General features: G+C 50.0%; 2 protein-coding genes across 3 annotated transcripts in view; both read left to right on the top strand.

The window, feature by feature from the left end:
- FYCO1 (FYVE and coiled-coil domain autophagy adaptor 1) overlaps positions 1-5,568 on the top strand; it is an 85,700-nt gene extending 80,132 nt beyond the window's left edge. For both annotated transcript variants that reach the window (XM_060022338.1, XM_060022339.1), the window contains one exon: positions 1,682-5,568. In XM_060022338.1, coding sequence (XP_059878321.1) covers positions 1,682-1,757 — 76 coding nt within the window. In that variant the 3' untranslated portion in view covers positions 1,758-5,568. The remainder of the gene's footprint in view (positions 1-1,681) is intronic.
- A 1,414-nt stretch (positions 5,569-6,982) lies between these two features.
- Positions 6,983-19,209, top strand: part of LZTFL1 (leucine zipper transcription factor like 1) — an 89,875-nt gene continuing 77,648 nt past the window's right edge. Inside the window, exons 1-2 of the mRNA XM_060022337.1 lie at positions 6,983-7,683; positions 8,622-8,755. The gene's annotated coding sequence lies outside the window, so the exon portion shown is untranslated. The remainder of the gene's footprint in view (positions 7,684-8,621; positions 8,756-19,209) is intronic.

The following is a 19,209-nucleotide window of genomic DNA, read 5'->3' as shown; positions in this document are numbered from 1 at the left end:
GATAGAAGAGTGACAATCCCAAGTCACACAGCTGGTGGTGGAGCTGGATTTGAACCCAGGTGGCCAGGCTGCAGACTCTAGGCTCTTACCCGGGACGCTCTTCTGCCTCTCTGCTGTCCAGATTCCCACTGCCCAGACCAGAGAAGAGCCCAGTAAATATAGTGGAAGGATTAGGTGGATGGATGGATGGATGGATGAGAGAGAAGCGAAGGAATGAAGGCTAAAGTTTGAGACCAGAGCTGTGAGGACCAGAGCTCTGAGGTGAGGCCCCTGGGCCCTCCTGTCATGGGAGTGGAGCAGCAGGTACCATCTTTGGGAAGCACTGTTTCAAAGCACCAGATGCAGATCCAGGAGTGTAGGGCTTGCGGGGCAGGAGGATGGGGATGTAGGGAGATAAGGCTGGAGGGGCGGCCAAGAAAGGAAGTAGGATAGAGGACCACCATTGGTTGAGCATCTGCTGTGAGCCAGGGGCCTACGTCATGGAGACGTGAGACAGGTTGCTGGGCACCTGTCCCTTTTATGTCTTCTGCTTCAGCGTAAGCCCTTAATTGGGGCTTGCCTCTTTTATAAGACCTGTCTTGTCAGCACCCAGCCACATCCTCTCTGAGCAGGACCTTGAGCTAGCGGCCACATCCCTCCACATGGGCGCCCTTCCAAGCCCACTTAATAGGCTGGGAATAACTTAATAGGACACTCTAAGGGAAAGCTAGAGTGCCACCCCCTCACCGCCTCCAGGCCTTGAACTCTCAGGGCTTGTGGCCGTGGGCATCTACCAAGGGAGAGGTTAGAAGAATGGGCTTCCCACCTTGCCCCACTCCTTCCCCTCCCCCCACCCCCACCCCCCATGAACATGAACACACCTTGAGTTAGCAGGACTCTCGGGCACAGGCCCAGCGTGTCCAGAGAGCTGCTTTCGGACTGGACGTGGGCCTCAGCCCCTCTGGGGCAGCAGTTAGGAAACTGGGTGGAGGCCAGCCAGGCACAGGCTCTGCTCTTCCCTCTGTGGGTTTTAGTTGAACCCCAGTTTCCTCTGAAGTGGCAGCCAGCATTTTTACTACCTCACAGAGCCCCACTGTGTGTTGACGGAGAGGCCGGTAGAGGCATGTTGAGGGCAGAGTGCAGCCCCAGGCTGGCCCGCAGTTATCATTAGAAGCGGCCGTGGTGCAGTGACACACTCTGGCCTTAATCCACTGAGGTCATCTCAGGGGCCAACTCGAGACTTCCAAAGCATGGACAGCAAAATGGATTTCGATGCCCAGGCAGAAAGAAATCCAGGCTCACTTCCACCGTCTATGTCCTCTCCATGCCTGCTCCATTCACTTCCCCAGTGCAGTCCAGACCACCTAGACCCCGGAGACCCCCGGGACTGCTTCAGAGCAGCAAGGCAAGCGGGGGCGGGGCTTCACAGTGTGAGAACAAATGGGCCTTTCTGCGCCCAAGCCCCAGGAGAGTCTGTGGCGGTGTCCCAAGACCCCTGATACTTTGCAGGGAGATGTCTCTGCTAGACAGACAGGAAGTGGGGGTGAGGGGGCCTGGAAGAGTCCGCATATTCTGCAAGACGCCCCAGCCTCCGAGCAGAGGTCTCTGCACAAAGACTCGCAGTGCCAGGTCACTGCAGCTGCTGCCCCTCGGGCTTTTAGCCCTCAAGGTAACACCTCCTTTTCCATTTCTGTTTCCTCAGGTTTGTCTCCAAGAAAGTATTTTATCACTTAACGGTTGACCGGCCTGTGATCTACGATGGAAGTGATTTCCCGTAGCCTCAAGCACGTGGATGTTAATAGTTTCCCATTACCCACAGGAAACACTACTCTTCCTCTCCTGTCACATAAAGCATTTACAAAACCCAAAAAACAGCAACCAGCTGCTCTGAAGCCATCAAGATCCACTGTGCAGCGGGCCCTTGGCTGCCCTTGGAGCTGGGTTCCTCGCACTCAGCACCACGCACGTCACTCTGAGCCCTGTGGCTTCTAAGGGCTCAAGCAACGTTTCCATTGTCCTCACACCCAGAGGGACACTATGCCAAAGTTTCAAAGACTCAGGAGACCACTGGCCTCTCCTGGGGGCACACTTGGTTCCAGGCCTCCTGTGGAGAGTTTCCCAGGCGAGAGAGGATCCCAACTTCTGCTCAGGGAGAGACATGGCCCCCCTGTGCCCAGCCTGGGGCCACGCATCATGGGTGACCATGAGCTGGGATGCCCTGGCCAGACCCTGTGGGGCCCTCGAGTCCTCCCAGGAAAAGGAGGTCGGGGCACCCAGGGGCCCACCGAAGATCCCAACCAGCCTCCTCCATCATGCTCCTGTCCCTTCCTGCCCCGTGAGTCCAGGGCTGCTCCAGAACTCAGCCATTTCAGAGGGTCCTCCAGCTGCACTCGCCTCCTGGCCCTTCTGTCCGGGCAATTCTGTCCGCAAGCAAAGCCCTTCACTCAGCCAGACCTCTCAACGGCTCAAAACATCACCCTAAGAATCAGAATTGAAGCTAATCCAGGGAACAGAACCCACCTACTGAGGGCCTGCAGTGCTGTCTGTCTACGGACGGCCAGAGCCCAGATGCTGGGTAATGTCAACGCCATGACCAGAACGCAGGGTTGTGCATCAGCCTATAGGGCTCACTCCTTAGCCGACAGCCTGTCTTTGTTTATATCAATAAGAGCTTCTGCCTCACCTGCAGATATGTTTACTGAAGATCATAAATCAGGGTAGGAACCACTTTTAAAAATTGGGGCTTCTTAACAAAAGTCTTTGGTAACTCAAGTGTCAACAGGCATAATTCATGAATCTGCTCTTTGCACACCTCTTGGTCCCCCCTCCCCACCTACCAGATTCCCCACACCCCATTTGCCCACTTCCTGCCGCTCAGCCTGCACCTGACACCTGTGAGCTGCCTCCCTCTGGGGCAAATGAATCCTCTGTCCTTTTCCAGGACGAGAGAAGGAGATAGTCTTCCTGTTCTCTGTGGCCCTCTTCTCCCACCACAGAGGGCTCACCTTTGACGGCCTTTTTGTGCCCTGTTCACAGGGCAGTCAGGTCCCAGGTACTTTTCACAGTGAGTAGAACATCTGACAAAGCAGCCCACCTTGGCTGGGGACAGGGAGAGGGCGCCGGGCAGGGTGACTGTGGGTCTGAGTGTTGGGCCCAGCCAGCCCTCCAGCTAGTCTGGTGACTAGGCCAAGCCACACCACCTCTAAGCTTTATCTCGTGGTTCACAAGCCTGGTCTGACCAGTTCTGAGAGCTGGAGAATGGGTCAGGAACCCCAGGCCAAGTTCAGCTCAGACCCCACACCCACCATGCACCAGCAGAGAGGACTTGTGGGGCAGGGGCAGGAGGAAATGACTTTGGCGATCGATTCAGAACTTTGATTTAAACAGGAGACTTAGGCACTCCCAGTCACTTTAAGTGGGGTTTGGGACATGGTGAACAGAACCTTCAGAGAGATTAGCACAGAGAAAAGCTGGACCTCTTGTGCTGTCTTTCCTGGGAGCAGCCGCCTGTGGCAGAAAGCCACGTCTCTAGCATCTCCTCGAGCAAGGTCCTGACAGCGCTCAGCACCAAAACGGAAATAGCCAGGCCCCCAGAGACCTCCTAGCCTCGTGCTTGTCCTCACAGGGGGCCACACAGCCTATAGGTTGTTCCAGGGCGAATTATCCTGCCTTTAAAGCCACCCACCCTCTTGGATAGTCAGGTGTAGCTAGTCTACCACATGAGAGAAACTAACAAAACCCAGAGCAGTCTGGGATCTTGGTTTGAGTGCTTAGCTTTCCCAGGATACCGTGGAGACTGGCCAAGCTGATGGCCTTCTGCTGGTATCACCACCGTCACCTGCAGCTAGAACCAGCGTTTCGAGAGTAGCTGATGTGTTTCCTGCGAAAGGCCTGGAACATTCCATCTGAGGCCGATTCTGAACCTCTGTCACTCAGCCCAACTGTAGCTTAAAAAATCACTTGGCTCTTGTGAAGCCAACCCAGAGCCACTCCTGCAGGAGCGCGTGGGCCCCTAGTGGCCCCACAACAAAAGGTGACTGCAGTTGTGCAAAAAGGCCTTTGCTGTGTTCAGAGACCTGCCCCCCGACCCCCGGTCACACCCCGCTTCTGCAGCATATTTATTTTTTGTGTTGAATGGACTCTTGTCCTTTGTTCCTTTGCTGTGCGCGCTCAGGTTTGCTGTGCGCTATGCGGCTAGAGAATATGTATGGCTGCAGATATGCTTGCAGCCATATTTAGGTATGGCTTCTATAAATAGCTTTCTTATTTTAAACAGGTTCCCAATTTTACTGAGGCTTTGGGGTTGCAGTATTTTTTTTGTAATGCAAACGACAATGAAGGACAGCTATTGAAAGTGGTGGCTCCACCCAGTAGACTGAATTACACTAGAAGTCAAGAAGGAGGAAACATCCTTGGGGTCTCAGATCACTATTTAAAAGCAAAAACAAAACCCCAGCAGCCCCTTGATGGCCCAGCTTTCTGAATAACCGTCACTCTTTAGTATCGATACCAGCCACCTTGCTCACCACTGTCTCAGAAGCCACTGATCACCCTCGCCCATGAACACAGCCTCTGTCAGGCACACTCATGAACCTCAAGGAAGGGCGTTTGGGAGGAAGCGTGGCCTCTGCAGAGCGCTTCTGGCTGGAGCCCACCTACTCCAGGTCTACAGGACCAAGAGCAGGCAAGGAAATTCTCAAGCAGGAATCTGGAACTGAACTACCACATAGGGTTTAGAAAGTAGACATGAAAAGCCACACTATGTAGTTCAGAAATAGAGGGGATGGTTTTTCTGGCAATTTTCAGTTGTCACTCACCTTCGGTGGTGAAGTCATTCCAGACTCACATGAAAAGAAATCCCCATTTGGGGATGAAATCTCAATCTGTTTTATGATACTGGTGAGATGTCCACTGCCATGGTTTTATAGGAGTTTCAATTTCAGAAGCCCACCTTGGTGACTCTACATGGGAGAATCCCATCCTTGACTCAGAGGTTTTGAGAATCAGCAGAGCCACCATCTGTGATGCTCAGAACCAAGGGTTGCCCAGAGACTGGAGTCAGCCATCCACATTTACAAAATGCTTACCTGAAATGTACTTTTCAGTGGAACCTTGGGTAAGTTTCTCTCTTTTCATTGTGCTTCTTCCAAGGAAACAGGAAAGACTGAGTTAATGCCTTTTCTCTCTTAAGCACTTTTTCAAAATAATAAAGTACATCTTTAAATTTGGGGAGGCATTTCTGATAAAAAGGCTTCCTTAGAACCTTAGGACGAGTGTTATCCAGAGATGATCCTGCCCCTGGTGGCTGCAGAGCAACAGTGAAGCCTCAGTTGGATGGCTTCCAAATCGGAATTGCACTTTAATTGACTAATCCTCGGTTCTTGCAGCCTTATGGGATAGCGGGTCTGGAAACCCATCGCATTCTTATCTGCCAAAGAATTACCCAGAAGCACATCAAATGTCAACACGCTACCTGCACAGCAGGGGTGATGAACTTTTGTATCCCAAAACATATTCCTTATAGCATCTGCTGCACCATTTGGGAATGTCTTTATTTTTAACCTCAGGATTTAAATAAACACTATGTCATTGACAGTAGTGTCCTCTTTCATTCTGTTGAGACATAAGGCAAGCGATGAAGTTGCCCACAGCAGAGTCGGGGTCGAGCTGCCCTTCTGGGACACGTCTTGTACCATGACTTTTCAAAAGGGCCTGAGCCAGCAGCTGCCCTGAACGGTTGCCACGTGGCCTGATATCTGGACCCACAGTCTGCTCTGAGGCCTGTGTTCAGACCTGCCTGAGCCATCGCAATGCACCAACCCACTGCCCTCTGCCAGATGAGCTTTTGCGTTCAGCAAAATTCCCCAGCCCTCCCCTGGTCCTCAAAGAGCGCACAGAGCAAAGAGCGACCTGATTTACCAGAATAATGGGGTGGGGGAGGAGGTCACGGTGACCGAAAACCACAGTTAGTGAATCTGGATATAAATCTGGGCAAGACTGCCAGCACGAGGCAGTACAGAGGATCAGCAAAGAGCCTGGACACAGGCCCCGAGGTGCATGTCCCAGTCACTCCACCGGGCAGATTGAGCTCAGGCTGGGCAGTCCATCTGCACTCACCTCTCCTGAGTGCCTTGTGCCCCACAGAGCCCCTCCCAGTCCCCCTTCCCTCCACCTCCCTCCAACCCTCCCCCTGCCCCCCGGATTCTCCTGTGGCCTCATCTTTCATCAGTTACTCAGGAATAAGTTACTTTCCATAATCGGATTGTTCCCACTAGGGCCAGGACCTGTGTTTCTTGCATCGTCATCTCCCTCTGCCTCACCTCACAGCATCCAGCACTGTGCCAGGCACGAGAGCGCTCGCCAGCCTCTGAATCGGCGAGGACACTCGGTGCCTTGGTCAGCTCTAAGCCATCAACAATCCCACTGGCCAACTTGGCCAGAGACAAACTCCCCAAACCCCCATGTCAGAGAAGGACAAAGGGCAAGCCTGCAGGGGAGGTTTGGGGAGAATGGAGGTGAGCTGGTCACTAGATCCGACCCCTCACAACCCCCTATACCCTCAAGTCAAGCCTCTTACTCTCCAGTAACAAAAGAGTGGTTTATCCAAGTGCCCAAAACAGCACAGCAGAAGGATTTCTTTATTAATAGGACAGTCCCTCCCGAGACTCAGGTGGCCACGTGGACTGGGCCTAGAAGGAGAACCGACGGGGACACATGGATGTGCAGGCTGCTCTATCTGGGCTGGGATCCTTCGTGGCAGAATCCCTGTGCACCTCACCCCACCTGCTGAACCGCTGAGTAGTCCAAGGTGACCAAACCAATCCTCCGCTCCAGGGTTTCCCAGCCCCCACTCGATTCCAGGCATTCTGGCCCATCTCGGCGTCCGTACGCGCCGTGGCACTCGTCCGTACGCGCCGTGGCACTCGGTTCCACGCCTCTTCCGCTCGGGCGCCGAGTGGTGCTGGAGAACGTAGAGATTCCCCAGGTGACTCAGAAGGACACTGTCTGCAGGGTCAGCCCTTTCGGTTTGAAGATGCGTGGGAAAAATCTGGCGAGTGGGGCCCGCCACCCACGCACATCTGAAAAGCAAATAGATGGTGAAACCTGTCGCCCGAGATGAGAAAACGGACTTTTTCGGGGGGAGAGATTGAAGCCGAAGCTATCAAAACCCAGGGGAGAGCCGAGCTATTATGAAAGCCGCTCAAAGTGGGTTAGGGTTGAAAGAAAGGTCAGCCTTTTACTTTTTCCACACCTGCTGGTTTCTAAAGAAAGATGGTAAAGCCGAGCAGAAGTGTGATTGCCGACCTCTGGTCTTTGATGTGTGTCTCCTGGTCCCTCCCCCATCCCCCGAGCTCTGGGGGAGGATGGAGGCTGGTGTAGTTTCCTCACACCTCCTGGCACGTTCGTGCTGAGGTTATCGCAGACTTGGCAGCCCCATCTGCAGCCTGGAATGCGTTGTCTTCTTAGCTCAAAAATGAACAAAGGGAGCCAGGCCTCGCCAAAGCTGAGAAGCGTGAGTGCCCTTCCCCAAGGAAGGCCTCATTTCCAGAGCAGGTTTGGCTTTGGGCCTGTGGCTCCACAGAATCCTCAAAGGGGAGGTGATTTCAGGGAGGCCTCCCAGCTTTCCACTCCCAAGGTGGCCTCTGACTGAGCCCCAAGGAGAGAAGGACACCATTCCTGGGAGGTCACACATCCGTCTGCCAGGTCAGTGGGTCAGGCGTTGTCTTCTCCCTGGCGTGAGAAAGGAAAGCGGGTGGGGGGTGGGGGAGGGTGAAAGGATAGGAGAGTGAAGAAGGGGTCCGAAAAGAGGACCAGCAGCAGGGAGGGCCTTTCCGGAGGAGGCCTCGAGGGGTGCCACACCGCAGGCCAGCTTAGCAGAAGCCGCCTTTCTCGTGGGAGGAAAGGAGCAGTGGGGAAATGGCAGGTTTACGGAACAGACACCAAAGGCAGTGACTGCAGACACGGAGAAGGTAATCCAATTTGTCCCTCTGTCTCGGAGGCTGACTTCAAGGCCCCACGTGCTTTCACAAAACAGCCCTTGCGTGTGGCAGCAGGTCAGCCCTCCAAGTGGCCTTTGCACAATACACAGGGTCCACATGTAGAACCACAGGTCTTCGTAAAGACGGCCCTTCTCCACCAGCAAGGACCCCACAGGACTGTTGGGTGTTCTCAGCAAGAGGATCACACGTTCACACCCCCAAGATGACCCTGTGGAAGAGGGATAGGGACCCGTGAGGCACAGATCAGGCACACAGGCTCCTTAGGATCAAGGGTTCAGGTGTTAAGCTATCAGGAAAAGCCCAAGACTCACCCAGGGCTCAATTTTGCTCCAGAGTCAAACTGTTCATTTATTAAGTGTCAGTAAATACAAAGCAAGTAGCGTAGAGTTTCTTAGAAGAAAGTCCTCTTATTTGGGTTACCTGGTGGCATATTAAAATGCAGAGTCATGGGCACTCCCCGCATCAACTCTGGTTCATCAGGTCTGGTTCATTCACAAGTCGGCCAGGTGATTCTGGTGGAGGTGATCCATGGACCACACCAGAAAGTCATTGATGATCACTACTGGGTCACCATTTTGATTAGAACTTGAGGAAAGGGATAAAATCAGCTAATGGATATGTCTTCTAATTTAACTCTACCAGTGACCCTCAAATCTTGGAACCAGGACCTATCCCTCAATCCACTGATCCAAGCACTAGGATGCAGTGGTGGAAATTTCATTCTTGGAGAGGAAGATATTTCTAAATGAATCACCTGATATGAAACTATTCTACAGGTAAAATCTTTTTACAACCATAATTTTCTTCTTTATGGCTTGTATTTGTATTCAAGGGACATGTTGTTAACTGGCGTCATTTGTAAATGGAAAGACATTCCCTTCCCCAAATCCAAAGCAGTCCCATATGTGTCCACAATTTAAGAATTAGAGGAAGAAATATGAGTTTGGTACTAAAGGGTTTGGGTTCTTAAGCTGGTCCATACACAGAATTCAGAAGGTCTATGAACTTGGAAAATGACGTCTTTACCCTATTATCTAATTAAAATGTAGGTCTTCCTTCAATTATGAATATAGACTACATGCCACACTAGTATGTATTAGCAAGACCTGTGACTCGGTCACTGGTGGAAATGACAGATACTTTCAAGTTACACGAAAGTTGTTGCAGAAGCTCAAAATATCATTTATGCTGATTTCCACTGTGAAATGAAGGTTGTCATTAGGCCTGCTGGTAGATTTTATTTAACGTGTTCATAAAGAGGCATGTGTGTTACTAGTTCACAAATTTGTTTTAATAGTTAGAGAATTAGACGTCAGTGTAATTGGTTTCCTTTATAATCCTATTTATTGTATTTTATTCATTTTAAAATGAAAAGGCTATAGGCTTTGTCAGATTGTCAGAGGGGTGCGTGAGGGGAAAAAAAAGGTTAAGGACCTTTGGGTTCTGGCAGGTCTTCATGGAAAAGAATACAAAGATCATCTCATTGCAGCACTGATTTATTAATAATAACATATAATTAATAGCAGCATATCTAATTTAATAGGCTCTTGCCATAAGTCAGCCACGTTTTCCAGATGAGGAAACCAAAGACCCAAGGCACTTGATAAGTTAGAACCATTTGGAGAAGAGGTTACTACTAGGCTGAGACGGCTGTGGGAGTAGTTTTCTCCAAACCGTTACCATTTCACTGGAACATAGATTCTCCAGTGATTAAAAAACAACCTTCCATATACCAGGCTATGCTATGGCAGCTCTTAACCTTCAGACCCTTACTGTGTATCATCTTCCATACATGAGGCTTTATCAGTTGTGTATTGTCACAGTGACACTGCATAATGAACAGTCTCAAAACCGGTGGCTTAAACCACTAAGCATTTATTTCGCTCACACATCTGTAGGTTGACTAGAAGGTCTTCTGGACTCACTCTTGCTGGGCTCACTGATGTGTCTGCCCTCCGTCAGCTGTGTGTCATCTAGGCAGTTCCGCTCATCTCAGCTGTGCTCTCTCACATCTGAGGGCTGGCTGGCTGCTCACTGACCTTGGCTGGGCTCACTCGCATGTCTGTGGTCAGTTGGTTGTTCCCCTGGGGCTGGCTGGGCTAGCATGGCCTTGGCCAGACGACTGTGCTCTGCCCCTCACAGTCTCCCATTCCCCCAGCAGGATGGCCCAGGCTTGCTCAGATGCCTGCTGGGCAGGTTTCCAAGCGAGCAAGGAGTACACAAGCCTTGGGAGACCTAGTCTCAGAAGTGCACAGCCTCACTTCAACCACATTCTGTTGACCAAAGCAAGTCACAGGCCAGCCCAGATTCAAGGTATAGGGAAAGCGACTCCTTGATGGGAGGAACTGCAGGGTCACATTGTAAAGGCTTTGGGGACAAGGGGTGGAGAATTCGGACTATTTTTGCTATCATTCTACCGCAGAGTCAGTCGATCTTCCCTTCTTGCACTTCGCCCTCCACCCCGATTCTCACTCTCCTTCAGGAAAATACAGGCCTTCTCCAGATCCACTCATCCCTGTGCACAAAGATACACACAAGACTCTTCATGGACACATTGTCTGTGACAGCAAAACACAGGAAAGAGCATGTTCAAGGTGGGTGGGTTGAAGAATGACTGCCTGTGGAAATGGGGCTTTGGACATGGTGGCTTTTACTTTTCTCTTATAACTTTTTGTACCATACAATTGTTTTTACTGCATGCCAGTTTAACTTTTAAAATTTGAAAACTAATTTATCCAAAGAACAAATTCACCTCAGTTTATGGTTATCTCAGTTTCCCAGTAAACAACCAAATGCCCAATTCCTCCAAGCTCAAGTCATAACAGAGTTGTTCATCTCTTCCTACATTCACCAGAGGGCCACTGCTCCTGTAAGCATGACCACATGAAGCCAGAAAGGGAGGGCCTGGGAGCAAGCCACAATCTGATCAGGCCTCTTGCTCCCCCGAGCTCAGGGCTGGCCCATCTGGGGCCACCGTACCATCCTGACTCGACCCACATGAGAAGAGAGCTATTCCTAGGCTCCATGGTGGGAGTTTGACCACTGGAACAAAAGTACTTGAACTCCAGTTGGGGAAAAAGTATAGCAGTATCTAGGAGGTCGGAGTCTAGTATCAAGAAGGCATGAATGGATTCCTGGTACCACTACCTGCTAGCTATGGCTTGTGGTGATGGGGGTACTCTGTGCCCCACTTTCTCCATCTGTTAAATGGGAGACATAACAGTAGCTACTTCATAAGGATGCTGTGGAAACCACATAAGGACAAAAAGGGCCTTATGGAGTGTTTCCCGTAAAGAGCCACTCAGAAATGTGATAGCTGTTGTTACCAAGAAAGCTCTCTGCATACACCTTGTCCAACCCCTTTTCCTCTCCTCTCTGGGTATCAGTCAGCTAGGTAGTTGAGGGATTGAGCGGTTGGGATCATTGAAGACAAGGTAATTTACAGAATAGCAGCTTCTGGTGGTTGTGAAACACAACCCAAAGTTATTAGACATTCCTCCCATAAGAGGTGGGTCTGGGGCCACTCCCCCCTTGAACCTGGGCTGGCCTGGCACTGCTCTGACTGGGGAGAACAGCCAAAGTAATGCTATGTGACTGACTTTTGGTGCCAGGTCAGAAGAAGACATACAACTTCTCCCTGGTCCTCTTGGACCCTTGCTCAGGAGAAGCCAGCTGCTATGTGAGACCCCTGTGCTGAGGGACCGTGGCTTGGCACCCTACTTGGCAGGCAGCGCAGCTTCTGGCCCAGTGGCCTGACCCTCCCAGTGCAGCTTTCAGGTGACCACACCCCCAGCCAGCATCTGACAGCAGCCAGAGGCCTCAAGCTAGACACGCCCAGCCAATCCCCTTCCAAATTCCTGACCCTCACGATGGGGAGCACAGTAAACGGTTACTGTTTTATACTGCAGAGCTTTGTGGCAGCAGTAACGGGGACATAGCTGAACAGAGTACAAGCGTGTTCTAAAAGCACTCCTTTCACTTAATTGTGAGTGAGGCAAAAAGAGAACACCGTATCAAAAAAATTGTTTTATTGGATGACCCCTTATACTTCATCACAGCAGATCTGACATGAATGTTGTCTATACATCCCCTTTCCACATCCTCACTTCCCATTTGCTTCTCACGCAGCCCTAATCTGCCCTGATTAGGCCTCCGAAGGCACTCACATCGAGGCCACGGGCAGCCGCTGCGGAGCCAAGTCCAGAAACGCTCCCGGCCCTCATCCTCCAACTTTTAAGCATCTCAACACAGTTGACCCCTCCTTGATCCCCCCTTGCCTGCCTCCCACAGTGACACTTCTCTCCCATTTCTCTTACCTGAGTGGTCGCTGCTTGGTCCCCCACGCAGGCTCCTCCTCTATCCAGCCTCTAATAGTGGGTTCCTAGAGCCGCATCCTGCCCTACCCTCAGTCCTCGTCCTCTCCAGTCTGTCTTGATCTTAGCAGTTCCCATGGGCATGACTGTCATCTTCATGTGGGTGACCTCCAGATTTGCATCTTTTCTCTAACTCCAATCTTGCGTGGAGAGCTAGGCTGGCCCTAGATGGAACTCGATTTCCACCCCCAATCTTCTTCTCCACTAATCCTCCCCTCCCCAGTGGTGGCACCGCCGACCGCCCAGAAGTTCAAGCTCAAAACCTCATCCTTGATTCCTTCCTTTCTCTCAGCCTCACCCGCGCCTGTTGCTTCTACTCCAGAATGAGTCTCAGAGTCATCCACCTCCTCCGCCACCTCTGCCACCATCACCCTGAGCCCAGCCACCGTCGTCTCTTTCCTGAACAACTGCCGCAGCCTTCTGATCGGTCTCTCTGCTTCTACCCTTTCCTTCCCACTCCCAGAACCCCTGCCAACCTTTCTTCACCCAGGGGCTTTAGAGATCTTTAAAACATGAGTTAGATCAAGTCACACTCCCACTTAAATATCTTATCCCTGGCAGTGGAATAGAATCTAAATTCATCATCTGGGTCTGAGGAAACCCCTACCTTTCTCTCCAGTCTGACCTCCCTCACGCTCATAACCTCCAATCAACAGTGAAAGAAGCCAAAGTCTTCTTTCAGCTCCTGAGCTGTGATAATCACTTCCCTGCCTCAGTGACACCAATGAGGATTAGAGCTGATGGTCCCACACTGTCTCAGTGAGTCAGATCTCTTCTGGCCCTTAGAGGCTTTCTGGTTCCAAAAGTCGAACGAGAGAAAGTACTGGGGCTCACTCCGCCTTTGTTAGTCTCCCAGGGTATTCTGAGTTCCCTAGATTGTTAGTCCCACTGAGAAGGTGTCGCCCACAGTGTGAGACCTTTTAGAGTCTGCTCATTCATTCCCAACTGTCTCTGTACCTCCCTTGGTCCCTTTGGTAAGGAGTGGCCCAGCCAGATAGGAAGTTTGCATCCAGTATTCATTCATTCATTCATTTGTTTATATCTGGAGCTTTGAAAGGATAAGAGCATGATTTTTGAGGGAACTTATGTGATGTCTTGGATTTGCTTTAAAATACTCTAGCAAAGATAAAGGAAGGAGCTAAGGGAGAAAGGTAGGAGTGGAGGAAGAAAGAGGGGAAGGGAGGAGCAAAGGAAGGAAGGGGGGGCAAATGAAACGAAGAGTGAAGGGAAAAGGAAAGAAAGAAGAAAAGAGAGTGGGTGGTATAGGCGGGGTGAGAATGGAGAGAATGTTGATCACTGTTGAAGCTGGGTGATGGGTATGTGGGGGTTCATTATGCTATTCTCTCTACATTTATGTAAGTTTTTAAATTTCTGTAATTAAAGAGTTTAAAAAGAAAAGAACATGAGTGGAGATAACCTGAACCAACTCAATGGCAGGGACACTTTCCTAAGTACTTAGCCTGGCATAGGCATGGGTGCTACAGGGCCTTTGCACGTGCCACTCCCTCCTCCCAGTACACCCTCCCTCCCCTTCTTCCTGTAGGTGATTCCTGCTCATCCTTCAGCTCTCAGCTCAATGTCACTTTCTCATGGAAACCTTCCCTGTCTCCCATCCCCAGAGTAGGTCAGAGCCTCCGGTAACGCACTTTCTAGCATCTTAAAACCATCTCTTTGTGACAGTGTGATTAGGGTCTGTCACCTGTGGACTGTGAGCCTCATGAGCGCTGGGCCTGTGTCTGCTTTTGCTCAGCATCACCTAAGCCCAGTGCCTGACACGTAGAAAATGTTCCGTAAGTTTTTGTTGAATGAGGTTGTTAAAGTATTGTTGTCAATTGCTGTATTTTCCCAAGATACAGGGTTTCACAAGGATGGGTGCTTCATGAAACCAAATATTTGAAATTGGAGGGGCCACTGATTGATTTGACACATGTTTATTGTCTGTCATGTGTGAAGCCTCTTGTAGGTGCTAGGGAAATAGCAATGAACAGAACAGAAAAACAATCCCTACCCTGTGGAGTTTACAGTTGTTGTGTATCAGGTGGTGCTAAGAGCTGTGGAGAACAACAAAAGCAGGGGTGGGGGGCGGTGGGGGAGGACTGAGGCGGGGCAGGGAAGGCCTGGAGGAGAAGGTGGTGCTTGACCACAGACCTAAGGAGGCGGGGTAGGAAACTTGACTGGTGGGGATCCAGCCACAGTCACCTAGAGAACTGCAGGGTGAACTGCCTGATACCTCGTCCAGCCTCTTCTTTAATGCTGGGTCTTTGCCGTATGCTCCGGGGCGTTCACCCGGGACGGTCACATTATTGTGTTGACTCTGAAAGACTAACACCAGAAATTGTTGGCTTCTCAGCATTCTGTTCATCAACTGCTGCATAACGAATTACCTCAAACTCAGTGGCTTAAAACAATAATAACCATTTTATTATATCTCATGATGTTATGAGTCAGGAGTTTGAGTAGGGCTTGGCAGGGTGATTCTTCTGTTCCATGTGGTATTGACACACTTGGTGGCATTCAGCTGGCGGATGGGCTAGTCTGTTTGTGAGAAAGGAGCTAGGAAAGACAGGTGGGGACAGAGGGGGGTGAGGAGGACAGGTGGGTGTCCGGAAGTCTGGCCAGGTTTGGGTGCGGTCTCCTTGGACCTGCACGTCTGCAGACCTGCAGCGGAATCTGTGGCTCCTTCACACAGAATTTGAGGCTCCACAACTGCATGTGTTCGGGGAGGAGCCCGGGAGAGGGAGCAGGGAGGAACCTTCTTGAGTCTGTGAGGATGATGACATTGTCCTGTGCTGGTCCTCCCGCATGGCCCACTTTTGGAGGAGGGCTCAGCACAGCCTCGGCTGTCACATGTCATCATTTAGAGTTTGTGTGCAGTGGTATATGAAGCAGTGCTGGCCAAGGCTGTGCGATCCATCTTTGCATCCCCTGGTACTCAACCTGGTACTGGGCAAATTGTTGGTCGACCCTCCAAAGCAATGGCTGATATGTCTGACCATGTCAGGCAAGGCGGGACAGCATCATGGGCAAAAGCCAAGGCTTGAGTGCCAGACATGCCCAGGGTCGTGTCCTAGCCTTGCCGATTACTAATGGCGTGATGCTTAGCGAGTTCCTGATCTCTGAAGCTCAGCCCCTTCATCTGTAAAACGGGGTGAGTTACCATGTCTACCTGGTACAGAGCAAGCAAGCAGGAGATGACGGCTGAAAGGTCATGAGGGGAGGCTGTCTGTCCTGTACCCGCGGGGCCTGGCAGGCCGCTTGTGTGCACAAAGGTCTGCTGAGGGTTGAATTAAGATCAGGCAGGCTCGTGCTCCCAGCCTCCTGAGATGAGTTCTGTGACGGATGCTCACAGAATTCTCTGTAGCTCTGGACACCCTGTGTTCTTTACCCGGAGGGTCTCAAATGCGCTCTTGTAATTGGCAACCCCTGAAAAGACTGTTGCAGGCTGCCTTCTCTAGAAGCAGATGCTGAGCTGGAATTTGGGGGGCAAGATGTCTATTAGGGATCAACAACTAAGAAGGGAAGTTGGGGGAAACAGGACTGGGCAGAGGGAGGAGTCAAACTGAGAAGCAAACCCAACAGGCGTTGCCAGCCTGGCAGGAAGCTCTGGAGCGGATGCTGCCCATCAGAGCACCCCCGACAGGCTGACATCCTCTACACCCCCCTTCCAGGCGTTGGACGCAGGGGAATGGACCTTGGTCACGTGGCTCTGGCCAGGGCTGCGCTGTGCAGCGGAGGCAGACCTGAAGGAACTGGCAGCTGGACATTATGTGCTGACCAGGTTCCCTACAAGTTATTTCACGAAAGGACATCCGGTTGGTGCCTCTCCATTAACCACAGAGATTTTTAACTTATCTTGTGTACAAGAGCGGAGAGGAATTCATAAAGGGTCTCGTTTTGGAGAAACACATTTGCATGTCTTTCATAGGATTTTATAAAACAAACATTGAAAGGGACATCAGCTATTTGGGTTGTCTGTAGTAATAATACAGAATTGACTAGAGAAACAGTCCATGTCCCAAGAGGATGCTGGGCTTAGACTGCAGTTGTAACAGGAGGGCCATATGGAATGGGGCAGAAGGAACTGTGTTGCAGACGCGCCATGTCTTGGTTGTGATGATAATTCTAAAGCCACAATATTTGTTAATCACACATAGTAAACAATCAGTAAACATTTGTCAAATGAAGAGAGGTTTGTTTGGAGCATCTAAAATGTGTGAGGTGTGGGTGCTGGAGGCCCTGATTATTTCCCTTTTCTCAAAGTCACTTAGAGCCCCTTGACCAGACCTCACTTGGAGACAAGCTGACCAGAGTGGAGGAGGAGCAGCTCCAGTGTAGAGAGGTCAAATCCACTGATGGACAGAGATCCAGGGGTGGGATGGGGTGATGCTCCTGCCCATGCTTGACCTGGAGCCCACGGGAAGCTCCAGCCAATGAGGCCAACTCAGAATTGGAAAACCAAGCACACCTGCTGAAAGATTACAACCACAAAACACAGATGCCAGCTTTTCATTTATTAAAGCAGAAAGACAGTTGGAGGTGTCTGAAGGTTACAGGCTTCATGGCAGCTTTGCTGTGTGTTTAAGCCCATCACACGAACACTCCGCATAACCGCCACACTACGATGGTGACGGCCTTCTGCGAGGCTGACAGGTCAAAGTGGAAGGAGCTCGCTGGGGCTGGTTGCTTCCTTGCACAGGACTATTTGTAGCAGCCGCTATGGACGGACGGAGGAAACCATAACCACACGCCTCTCTCTGCTGTATCCAAGGCACTGTGTATGGGGTATGTTTGGCACATAGACCAGGTGAGGAACGCACACACGAAGTTGCTGTCCAAGGGCTCACTCACCCAAAGAGGCTGCTTGTCCTGGAAACTATCTGCAAACCAGTTTATAAGCCGTACAGTGACACCAGCCTCATGATTCTCAGCCGAGGTTGGTGGGGGGGTCTCACCTGAGACTTGGCTTTCCCATATGGCTAGAATGTAAGCATCTTGACAGAAAGGACTATCATATTCCCATTATAACCTCAGTGAATAGAAAGGGACTGGCTCAGGGTGTGCACACAATTGTTTGCTGAATGACCAAATGAGGATTCTGTAGGCCTGAAAGACAGGCCAAAGACCAAATCTCTAGGCATGCAAGCAGACTGCTTCAGAATGGCAATCCCCACTTGAATGTGTATGTTGTGATGTGTTGATTTAAGATTAGTTTTTAAAAATTGTTTTTCAGTAGAAAAGGCAATTTCTTTTTTTCATAAACACACATCCAACTTCATTCAGTTTCTTGATTTTTCTGATTTATAGAGTTCTAGTAAAATGTAATTATATTGTAATCCTCTTATCATTATTTCAGAAAGTATGCACACAGCGTATTTTATGGAAATGTTGAGTGGATCACAACTTCCTTGTGGGTTTCCCCTTGTTGATTCTTCCAACGTTTTTATCTTAGGATAAATCTGCTACTAAAACCTAGTTTAATTTGAATATAAAATGGTCCTATTTATGCAGTCATTTAAAAACGAAGACAATTCGCCAACAAAGGATACTTAAAATCTTTAAAATATAATATAGCTGCAGCATGTCTTTAATCCTGCATTGAAGCTGCGTTAGGACTGGGACAGTCTAATAGTGACAGTCGGGTCCTAAAAGAAGTCTTTGGAACTAGGCGTGGTCATTGTGCGTTAGGGTGCAATGCAGGGTTCGTAGTTCTTGTGGTGTTCCCACATCTCCTTTCTTAAAAATCAGGGGGGAAAGGGCTTCCCTGGTGGCACAGTGGTTGAGAGTCCGCCTGCCTATGCAGGGGACATGGGTTCGTGCCCCGGCCCGGGAAGATCCCACATGCCATGGAGCGGCACTGCTGAGCCCGCGCGTCCAGAGCCTGTGCTCCGCAACAGGAGAGGCCACAACAGTGAGAGGCCCGCGTACCGCAAAAAAAAAAAAAAATGGGCAGAAGACCTAAATAGACATTTCTCCAAAGACATACAGATGGCCAAGAAGCCCATGAAAAGCTGCTCAACATCACTAATTATTAGAGAAATGCAAATCAAAACTACAATGAGGCATCACCTCACGCCGGTTAGAAGGGGCGTCATCAGAAAATCTACAAACAATAAGTGCTGGAGAGGGTGTGGAGAAAAGGGAACCCTCTTGCACTGTTGGTGGGAATGTAAATTGATACAGCCACTATGGAGAACAGTATGGAGGTTCCTTAAAAAACTAAAAATAGAATTACCATATGACTCAGCAATCCCACTACTGGGCATATACCCAGAGAGAACCGTAATTCAAAAAGACACATGCACCCCAATGTTCATTGCGGCACTATTTACAATAGCCAGGTCATGGAAGCAACCTAAATGCCCATTGACAGACAAATGGATAAAGAAGGTGTGGTACGTATATACAATGGAATATTACTCAGCCACAAAAAGGAACAAAATTGGGTCATTTGTAGAGACATGGATGGACCTAGAGACTGTCATACAGAGTGAAGTAAGTCAGAAAGAGAAAAACAAATATCGTATATTAACGCATATATGTGGAATCTAGAAAAATGGTACAGACGAACCAGTTTGCAAGGCAGAAATAGAAACACAGGTGTAGAGAACAAATGTATGGACACCAAGGGGGGAAAGCACAGGGGGAGGTGGTGTGATGAATTGGGAGATTAGGATTGACGTGTACACACTAATATGTATAAAATAGATAACAAATAAGAACCTGCTGTATAAAACAAAACAAAAACAAACAAAAAACGGCATGGGATGGAAGAGCCAAACTCAGTTGAGTTCTTCCACTTAACTGCACAGTGTTATTTAGGTTTGGCCCATGCCTATTGCTTATTCTTCTAGGTTCCT

The sequence above is a fragment of the Delphinus delphis genome, chromosome 10 (genome assembly GCF_949987515.2).
Source record: "Delphinus delphis chromosome 10, mDelDel1.2, whole genome shotgun sequence".
Taxonomy (NCBI): domain Eukaryota; kingdom Metazoa; phylum Chordata; class Mammalia; order Artiodactyla; family Delphinidae; genus Delphinus; species Delphinus delphis.
Note: the sequence above shows the minus strand (reverse complement) of the source record. Positions and strands in the feature narration are given on the sequence as shown.